This window comes from Aptenodytes forsteri, unplaced genomic scaffold (genome assembly GCF_000699145.1).
Source record: "Aptenodytes forsteri isolate BGI_AS27 unplaced genomic scaffold, ASM69914v1 Scaffold297, whole genome shotgun sequence".
In the NCBI taxonomy this organism is placed as follows: domain Eukaryota; kingdom Metazoa; phylum Chordata; class Aves; order Sphenisciformes; family Spheniscidae; genus Aptenodytes; species Aptenodytes forsteri.
Genome location: NW_008796167.1, coordinates 900,012 through 910,404, shown reverse-complemented (window position 1 = coordinate 910,404; position 10,393 = coordinate 900,012). Strand labels below are relative to the sequence as shown.

The 10,393-nt window shown below is 46.7% G+C and overlaps 1 protein-coding gene across 4 annotated transcripts; it reads right to left on the bottom strand.

Moving 5' to 3' along the window:
* Positions 1–1,470: 1,470 nt before the first annotated feature.
* Positions 1,471–8,194, bottom strand: SIRT4 (sirtuin 4). 4 transcript variants are annotated; one of them, XM_019474181.1, is made up of 5 exons: positions 8,144–8,194; positions 5,021–5,526; positions 4,055–4,349; positions 2,693–2,895; positions 1,471–2,228 (listed from the first exon to the last, which is right to left on the bottom strand). In XM_019474181.1, the coding sequence occupies exons 2-4, from the start codon at positions 5,518–5,520 to the stop codon at positions 2,731–2,733; spliced, it is 960 nt and encodes a 319-aa protein (XP_019329726.1). In that variant the 5' UTR covers positions 5,521–5,526; positions 8,144–8,194; the 3' UTR covers positions 1,471–2,228; positions 2,693–2,730. The 4 variants fall into 4 exon arrangements, with proteins under 4 accessions (XP_019329726.1, XP_009285798.2, XP_019329727.1 ...); XM_009287523.2 differs by having other exon boundaries at positions 8,140–8,190; XM_019474182.1 differs by lacking the exon at positions 8,144–8,194 and adding an exon at positions 7,907–8,133.
* Between the last annotated feature and the right edge of the window lie 2,199 nt (positions 8,195–10,393).

The following is a 10,393-nucleotide window of genomic DNA, read 5'->3' as shown; positions in this document are numbered from 1 at the left end:
TCTTCTCCCAAGTAACTAGTGATAGGACGAGAGGAAATGGCCTCAGGTTGCGCCAGGGGAGGTTTAGATACCTCAATGATTCTATGAGTCTATGATTTACTGTAAGTCATTGTCCTAGTGACTTAAAAGTACATAGTGTAATCAGTGCAGGGTCAGGGTAACATGACTCATTTATCAGCGGTGCTGAAGAGACGCCCTGACTCCTCTCCCACAGGCTCAGCTGCTGAACTGGAGAAGAGGCAGGGATAGATGTGGGAGGTTTAGTTACCTGTCACATTGCTAATGCCAAGTCCTCACTGGAAATGTTTTCTTGTTTTAGACTTCTTGGCGATGCTCCCACACCTCAAAATGCTGGCTCTACTGGCACTAAACCTGCAGCCTCTGTTTTTAACACACCTATGTCGTGCAAGTTTCAAGGTGGTGCAGAAGATGACACGGATAGTGAGAAACCCAGCCTCAGTTCCTCTGCTAAGGAGGCATAAATGTCTCTTCTTACATGGAAAAACCTATGCAAATAAACACTCTGTGCAAGCTCCCTGGCTGCGTGTGGAGACCCTGCTATGGCTTAGCAATGATTTCTGCAAAAGCTGTGGTTAGCAGGGCAGTTGTACTGTGCTAAAGATGGAGTGACATCTGTGAGCTTTCTTCACTACCAAACAGCAGATACCTAACTTGCTGGAAAGTGGCATCTCCATTAAATGAGAGCAGAATGCAGGTAGGGGTCCTGAACTTATCTCGCTTGTCTTCTAAGTGAAGCTGTCTCTCCTCTGACCCACAATAGCCAAATCTTGAAACACATTAAGTATCTTAATTCCCTCTACCTTCTGCAGAAATTGGGTGCCTAAGTATCCCTTAGATTCTGTGCTTTACTTGCTCCTGCCTAGCATGGATTTGAATCAACAACAAAGCAAAAAAGAACTTTGCATCACGTGGTTGGTTGTCCTTGCTTTGCTACTTGCCCTTCTAGCAGATGACTCTAGCATCCTTGCTTCCAGCTGCTTGCTACAGTTCTTGTCAAAATATTAACACAGGGAATGTTATGTGGAGAGTAGGACTGGGGCATTTGGAAGACCCCAACAATTAATCTCCCTCGTAGCCAGAAGCGGAGCGGTAGATTCATCCAGAAGTTCAGGTCAAAAATTTAGTGTTCTAGTCTGGGCAAGATTCTGTCTTTTACTCCATAAATGGTTTAATATGTCTTACGTTACCACCCTAAGGATCAACAAAAAGTGGTTACCCAGTAGTGATGGATCTCCTGTTAGGAGTGTGGAAAATTACATCTATTAATAGCTTGAGATTTTCTCCTGAGGGAGACCTATTGTACAGATTTAATTGTATTTCTCTCAATTCATCAGCTGTTAGTAATTACATCCTGCATTTTTGCTATAGAAAAAATGAATCTAAACTGGCTATTAAGACTGTACTTAAATAAATCATAGGAGGGAGAGGAAATTACAATGCAAATAGTATCAGTCTTGTAAACAATTTTAATTCACTACTTAGCTATTCATTAATTAAATAACATCTTCAAAAAATGCATTCTGGAAAATGTAGCAGCCACACTGAAAGCAGTGCTGGTCAGTTTAGCTTAAAGTAACCGATATATAATTTTTAAAGGGTTCAGATAGTAAGCAGTTTAGCTTGTCAACCAACAGTTGACAGAAATGCTGACTTCCCCTCCTTGCTAGAAGACGTCAGCCTTATAGTCTGTGCTTTCAAATAACCTGTTACAAGAGCAGTGTTCTTGTTCAGCTTCTATTTTGAAACTTTTTTTTTTAATGACAGCTGCAGTTCCTCTTGCCTCCTTTTCCTCTTTGCACACTCCACAGTTGACCTCTAGTGGTATTGGATCTTCCAGCAGATACCATGGTTTTCCACATTGCCCTCCTGTGCTATAGCCTCAAGTTACTCAGTCAAAATCCCTGTCCCTCATTCTTCTCTGGGGACAATTATAAGAAAGGTATTTTGTTCTCAGATACAGTAGTCTGATTATCCTGTCACAGTGAATAAAAAGGAAAGGCACTGTTTACAATGGCAAGGTAAGGCAGAAAAGTACTTCTTTTCATCATCATCCTGTTTCCTGGTAAGTGGAGATGGTTTCAATGGAGAAAACTGGTCAGGCTGACATGTGCAAGGCTTGCTGCCCTCTTCTGGTGTCATCAGGGCCATGCATTGGATCTCACAGCTGCCTCTTAGATTGAGGTTTTCACCTTTTGACATGATGAGTCCTGCAGGAGTGGAGGGAAGAAGGTGCTTTATAGATGGAATTGATTATTTTAAACAACAGTGTTTTGATTAGGATTAGCTGGATCAATTCAACAGGCACAGCTTTTGAATTGTCAGTTGCAAAGGCAACAGTGCTGATCAGGTTCTCTGAATCTGCAGAGGATCCCTTGTAGCTTTCAGATTGTGACAAATGGATTGGAACTCAACACTGCCGAGTCTTCTGGCTACTCTTGCCCAATTTTCTGGGAGCGTTAGCACTTAGTATGCTTTTTGTTTATGATCATGGGAAACAGTATCATGGCCCATCAGAGCATTAGGATGGGCCTAATCATCAGTTACAGATGAAAAATTACAGCCACGTTTTGGCGCACATTGTGGGAACATATTTTTAGTCAGCACATCTCAGTCTCAGCATTTGATGGGAACCCATCATCTCCCCCCGTAAGGTACTAGGGAAGGTACTCGCCTTGTAGAAACAATTTTACTCCTGATAGCTACTGAAGCTCAGCTTGTTGGGTCATGTGCAACAATCAAAGGCAGCAGCTCTCCACAGCGGGAATTCAGTTTTAAGGATGCAAAGTGATCTAACCTTGTGGGCCCAATGTTAAGGATTGCAATTGGCAGCCGCTTCTCCCGGGCAGCGAGAGCAAACCTGTAACCAGAGTACACCTGCAGGAATACCAGAAGACAAAGTTACTGGCAGCTTAGGCAAAAGAAGAGCTACAGAAAGGAGTAAAGAAAGTAAAATAGTTGCGGTTGGCAGTGGGAAAAGGGGCTGTATGTACATGCTGTGTTAGGCAACTACGCTTAATTCAGGTAGAATATTGCTTCATTCAGGAGTGCACAGAAAAGAACAGTTTTTAACCTCTGTCAGTGAGGGATTTGCGGTTTCACAGAAACTGAAACTTCATAGTACATTGAAGGGAAATGTCCTTGTCTTTTAGCAAATCTCTGCAGCAGTTTTTGTTAGTTATCATAGGTACTTAAATGCTTCTACTTTGATGGTTCTCACATGGCCCAGCTTAGGTAGTACAAGAATGAACCTGAGGCATTTCAATCATTCCTGTACAAAGGATTATAAGCTTAAGAAGTGCAAGCTCAAGGAATTTGTCTCCAGTATCCTGAAGCCAAGAGAATCACAATCGGGCAGCCTTGGTTTTTATCTTGTTCTGGGAGGCGTTAGGTTTTTTTAATGTAATAGAACTTGTTCCTGGAAAAATTTCTCTTATACAAACTCTACTCCAAAAGCTTCCACGGGTTAAACAACAGGGGTTTCTAAACTACCTTACCTCATAGATAAGAGGCTAATGGAGAAAACACATTGTGATACAAAGGACAATCCTAAGCAGCAACCAGAGATATTTCTGCTCTCTTCTTCAGAATTTAATCAGGAATTAGAGGTCCTAAAATCTGGTATTTCACAGTGTGCCATGAGGCCTAGAAAGCTGCCAAAGGCTGAAAAATTCAAGCAAAAAAATGTGGGGTGGTGATCTCTGCAGGACTGAATTGTATCAGGTATCTTGGCTTTATGGGCAACTGCGAACCTACAATGTACTGATGGAGGAGGTAGCAGAGAGAGGTCTGAATATATGAATGAAGTTAGTTATAGCAGCATGAAGTAGACTGGCAATAATAGAGTGACAGGGAAGCCCAAACAGGCCAACTGTGAAGCCAGGTTCCAACCACAGTAAAAATAAAATACAAAGAAGCTCTGGAGAGGCCGTTTTGATCCACAAGCAATTAGTAGTCCTAAATTGTGGGAACAAGGATTGTTGCAGGCAGAGTAGCACAGAAATAGGAATGCAGTGTGGGAGGAAGACCTACTTACCTGCATAGAGGATCCTGCCACCAGCATGGAATCTGATTCCGCCAGGCGTTGGTGCACAAAATTCACTTTTTCCTGGCTCACTGTGTCTCCAAAGAATGTCACGTCAGGCTTCAGGATTCCACCACATTTATGGCAGGCTGGGACTTGGAAATTACACACCTGCTCATCCGTCAGGAAGACATCCCCATCCGGAGCCACACCAAATGCTTCAGCTTTCCAGGTAGGATTCAGAGCTTCAAAGTGCTCCTGAAGCTCAGAGCGCAAGATTTGGTCTCCACAGGCCAGGCAGAAAACCCTGAAATTCAGAGCAAAGTCTTAATGGAGAGTTTCATGTCAGCTGAAGATCTGGAGTCTGTAACTTATTCCTTAGAAGGCCTGGAAGGTCTGTTGTCATTATCCACACTTATTTACCAAATAGTACAGGTCAAGGAGCTGTCTTTCTACCTCCAATTGTTGCTTTGTAGAATGCTCTAGAGGAAGTGTTTTTACCTCTCTCCCAGTTCAGGCTGTGCTTTTTCATCTGGAAACTTTGGGTGATCACAGCCAGACTGTGGTGGTCCCTCTCCAGTCCACTCACCTTGTGCGTGTCTGACACTATCCCCTCTGCTTAGCCCTGGATAATCCTTGCATTCTCAGGATCCCTTTGTCCTCTTCACTAAGAGGACATTTGCTGTAGCAAGGAAAGGGGGAATTCTGACTGATGCAGGCTCCAAGGGAAATGATCCAAATAATGCTCCGATAAAATGGAGTGGTGTTCATGTTTCTTAAATACTGTGCTGTGAACAGCACTGTTTTGTGATCTTTTCCTCCACCCCAGCCCAACACCACCTTTGAGCATGTCATCTCCAGGAACATAGCATCGACATTTTGCCTCCTTTCTCAGCAGCTAACACTGCACCTGCTTGTCAGTCACCCTGAAAAACAGACCGGAGGATTAACCATCCTCCCTCTGCCAACAGAGAGTACCTGTGCGTGCAGCCGTGCAGTTCTGTCATGCGCTGGCTCCCGGCTTTGGTGTGAAGGGCATCCACATTCTGGGTCACCAGCCAGTGCAGCTTCCCCAGCTTCTCCCAGTCTCTTAGTACCAGGTGTGCTGTGTTTGGCCGGTGGGAGGAGAACTGGGGCCAGCCCACAAAGTTCCTTGCCCAGTACCGCTGCCGGGCACTGGCACTACGAACGAACTCAGCGTGCTGGATGGGCCGTCTGTCTGTCCTAGCGTAGAGCCCGACACCTTCAGAGCGGTAATCTGGGATCCCTGATTCAGTTGAGATTCCAGCTCCAGTCATTACAAACAGCCTCTTGGAGTTAGAAACAAAGCGCTGCAGCTCCTCTACTTCCACAGGATCTGGGGGAAGACAGGCTGGCACGAAAGCCAAGTTTGGAGAGGTCCTGGATACAGAATGGCATCTGAAATGATGGAATCTGATGGCTCTGCAAACTCCTGACAACTTCATGGCAGAGAACATGTTCAGCTAAAAGCCAAGAACAGAACACGTGGCAGGTGAAAGAAAGCAAAGAGCATGTCCTTAATTTCATTTTCTTGGGATTCTCTGGAAAATGATGCTGATAAGTATTCTTTGCTCTTTTTTCTTTTTAGTAAATAAACACAAATTACTTTGGAAACGTTAACTAAAGCCCACCGTCTGAGGACAGTGCTCGTATGTCCCTTTCACAGAGGGTAACACTGAGAACTGCTCAAGGTACAAGGACAAAGTTAGGACCCCTGACTTGCAGGATTCCTGCTCTTCTATCCTGGTGTGAAGGATGGCTGCCTAAGAGGACTTCTAAAGAGCCCAGAAAGACCTAAGCATACAAAGTCTTTCCCAAGTATGTGCAACAGGGCAGAGAAGAAATGGCAGGGAGGCCAAGCACCCCACCCCAGAGGCACTGTCCATCTGGTTCCTCCCCAGAAGAGACCCTTGTTCTGCTTTCTTTAACATTCTGCCTGCTCCAAATCAGTCCTTTCTATTTACCCCATCCTTTGCACGTGTTGTGGGAAGGGAGAGAAAAACAACCTTGAAATGTTGCTCTTTCAGGACAAAGGCTTTGTCTGGAGTTACTCCTGTTTTTTTTATAAAGGCCTGGTGCAGAACAGGCCTTGAAATGGGACTGAAGATGATTAGGACACTGCCTAAGTGCCTCTGGCACCTCCTCCTTTGTGGGTGCCACCTCCCCAGAGTCAGTGGAGAGGTGGAGGGGTACTGCTTTGCTTCTCCAGCAGGAACCAGGGGGCTTGGAGAGAGAATGGCTCACCCAAATGTGGGGGGAGCAGAAACAACTGCCTGGCAGGTAGGAATAGGAGGGATATCCTGCTTTAAGGGAGGAACGGCATGCCCTGTTGGGGACAGGTGGGATAGCTTTGCTGACAAGTAGCCTGGAATTGTGTGCAGGACCTGTTGTGACAGGAGTGGATTGGTTTGGACCTTGATCTTGTTTGGTCCTTCTAGCAGTCTGTCGTTCTCCCTTCTCCATTATCACTACTTTATTTTTTTCTGGGCCACTCTATGGTTTTGCATACAAAGTACAAAAAGTTTTGAAAGAAACAGTACTGAGAATTGACTGACTGGTATTTCTCCCTACCACCATCTCCCTTAGCAAGGGGGCTTGTATGAGATCTGGAAGATGGAGGAAGGGCTTTAATTACTGATAAAAGGGGATGATCTCTAAAGGGTGATTGCAACAGGCCCCAGATAGTCTGGTGCTTAAAGCTTGCTTGGTAATGGACACCTGGATGCAGATTCATGCCCACTCACACTTCTGCCCTCACCACCAGAAATTACTGGGAGGACACCTAAGGGTCTGGGTCTCACTGGGAGTCCTCAGCCGGCTGGAGCAGATCCCTTTCGGGTGTTACAGGCAGTGGTTTGAGGGAGGGCTCTGTGCAGCTTGTTCGCTGTCAAATGGTTAAAGCATGTGGGCAGTTTCATAAATGCTGCCTACAGGAAACTTGCAGCACCTACGAGATCTGTGGCAGCTCTGAGAAGTCAGAGGTATTCAAGCAGTGAGCTTACTTGTCTAAAAGGCTGGCACCTAAGTACTTTTGATGACCTGTGCTTCAGTGCCTGGGTGGTTTTTAGATTCCTGCTGCATCTAAATTGCTTTGCCTCAAGTCCCCAGTCCCCCTCGAGTACCAGTTCTTACAGTAAATGGAGCAATATTTAAATACATTTAAAGTTTGGGTGTTCAGCCGTAAGTATCATGATAGTAAATTGATGCTCGAGGCAAAGAGTAGATTTGTCTCAGTTAATCTCCAGTTCTCAAGGCTTTGCATCGTCAGTTGAATTACAGGGAAGACGGGACTTCCTCCATAGTCTGAATTACTTTTTGAATCTAAGCAGTGGATTCTGTTCGCAAGGATTTTTGCCTTGTTATGTTGTTTAGCAGGAGTTGTGCTGGGCATTCCCTCTGAAGAGGTTTAATTTTCCATATGAATTAATTAGAAGGGACAAAGTCCCCCAATAAACTGTAATTTGCTTTGAGAATAACTTCGGTCATGATGCTCCCCAAAGGCTGTTAAGCCAGCCTGACACTATTTAAATTGCTTTAACTGATGAAAAATCTCCATTCCTGTCCCTTATCATCAAAAGCTCTCTCAGAAGGAAATGTTTGGGGAGGGAATGAAATGGAGATATAATATGGGTTGGCCCACGGGAGAGAGAAGGTGATGGGTGGGCCCAGCATTAAAAATAACAGATACATTTGAGAGCCGCTGTGAAGCGTAGGAGTAGGACAGTGTAGGAGAGAAACTTACAGAGTATTTCCCGTGAAATGCAAAGCTGCTTTTAAAATTAAAGTGCTCGGATTAAAAAATAACAACTACTATACATAATAAGTGAAACTCTTTAAACGTACCTACCGAGATCCGAGGCTAGAGTTTGCTTTTAACGCGTATCCAAAATGCTCCACGGAAAGAGGTCAGACAAGTTTAAGGTAGGAGATAAACAGCTTTCTACAAATGGTAGGGAGGGACCCCACGTCATCCGAGTCTCTTTTGCTGTAATAATGACGCGGGGAAGGGGAGGGTAACAGCCGAACCGGACGCATCTAATGAAATAAGAGCGATACGGTGAATAATGCCTGAAAACTTATCTTTCATAATGCTGCCGTGCCCGACCGCGGAAGGAAAGGGCTGGCCTGCCGGGAGAGGAGTTTTCTGGGAAATGTAGTTCAAAGGAACTAAGCCCCAAGCACAAAGACTACAATTCCCGTGCTTCAAAGAAGGGAAAAAACCGAGTTCCTGACACCTGATAAAGGCAAATTGAAAACACGAAGAGCTTCATAGCTGCCCTCAAGGAAACATGCAAGAATAAAATCAGATTTGATTTGATACAAATGCAAGTAATAGCTTTGATAAAATGCATTGTAGATGCTTGTCCTTATAAAAGCATGCATTTTCTTTTCACTGATACTAATAGGTTTTAGGCCTAAAACGTGACTAAACAAATAACGGAAGAAAAAACCGCTGAGGGCTGTTCAAGATATCTCTTCTCGCTCAGGAATTCCCCGAGATGTAAAGTGTTGGAGGCTCTGAGAGTACACCGGGCTGATACGCTCGCCCTGTTCTGGCACTCTTCCTTTGGTACCTGCATTTGGCCCCGGGAGAGATGGACCTGTCTGGCAGTTCGGATGTTCATAGTTAAGCACATCTGTGACGACAGGAAAAAGGTTTGGCAGAAAGATGTGGAAAGGGCCTGTGGCAACAGGAGTGGACAAATAATGAAAAACTGGTCCATTGTGCTGCAGTTAGTGTGGCCAGATAAAACCCAAGAGGTCAGCGTGGGCCAAGTGATCTCTGACCAACTTTCGGAGGAGGCACGGATGAAAAATGAGAGGGCGGTTGTTTGATCTGGCTGAACCTCTCCCAGGGCATCGTCTGACACCCTAAGCCACTTCAGTATTAAATTCTTTGCCACCAAAGGGCTTGTACCGGTCGTGCAGTTCACCGACTCCTTCCTGGGCTCAGTCTACCGTTTGCCTTACCCGTTCCCGATTTGCTGGAGTGGGCTGCTGCTGGCTTGGGGAGCGGACTCAGTGAAACCTGACAGCTGGCGGGGGGGAGCAGGGAGCGCTGGGGTGGCGGGACCGCCTGGCAGCGGGAATGAGCTGGTGGATCGGTGCGACTCATCTTTGCAGGACCGCACCAATTGCTCCCGCCCCTCAGCGCCTCCTTAGCGGCAGGGATTTCTTCCAGCGTTTTCCAGTTGATCCAGCAGATCCTCCTCTCTAAGCATGGAGCGGGCAGGGGTGGCTGCTCGCGGTGATGTCTTGGAGTCCTTGGGTGAACGTGGTCCGCGGTGCTCTGCAGAGCTGACACCACGCAGCTGGTTTCCAACCCCAGGGCCGTGCTGACCTGCCTGCTCCCTACCCCGTGCTCCCCGGCAGGAACTGATTGTGCCTCTCTGCTTGGTGCGGGTGGCAGTCTCGATAATCGCATGATAAACTCTACAAATTGCCTGGCAATAAGAGGTTTGTTTTTTTTCAAAGGAGTCTTACTTTTTTTTGAAGATCAAATAAATAGGAGGAGGTCCAGACTGCTGCACGGTAGCAGCCTGGTACTAGATGCCCACCTATTTTACACACCGTGGGCTCTTTCTAATTGGACTGCTTTTCGAATGCGTTCTCCAAATAGCTCCTGCTCATTAGTTCAAGACATGGCAGGAATTTAAAAGCCGTTTTTCTTGCCTTTTACAGTTATTTCAAAGCCCAGAAGAGCCCGAGCGCGTATATAGCAACGTGTAATTTTGCGATCAGAAGGGAAAAGCGCATCCTGCTCGCTCGGCGACTGCTTTTCGAATGCGTTCTCCAAATAGCTCCTGCTCATTAGTTCAAGACATGGCAGGAAGCCGTTTGCCGTTTTTCTTGCCTTTTACAGTTATTTCAAAGCCCAGAGAGCGCGTATATAGCAACGTGTAATTTTGCGATCAGAAGGGAAAAGCGCATCCTGCTCGCGGCGGTGGGGTGCCAACCCCGCCCATCCCTGCCGCCCCGGTGCCCTGCGGCGCTGTGGGGCACGACCCTCTGGTGGTGCCCCCCCCGCCCATCCCTGCCGCCCCGGTGCCCTGCGGCGCTGTGGGGCACGACCCTCTTTTCGGCAGTTTCGTGAGTCTTAAATGACTGTTGGGCCGTTAGCGCGCGTTTTAAGAGTGTAAACGTGATTTCAAATCGTTGGGTGGTGACTTTGCTTCGGTGCCACCGGGGTGGCGAGGGCAGCCCGGGCCCGGCAAACCCTGTTTCCCCCCGGGGCTGGGGGGGGATGCGTCTGTGCCCCGGCTCGGGCCCTCGGCGGCGGGACAGCCCCTTCCCTGGCGCTCATTACCATAGCGGCCTCCCGGCACCCCC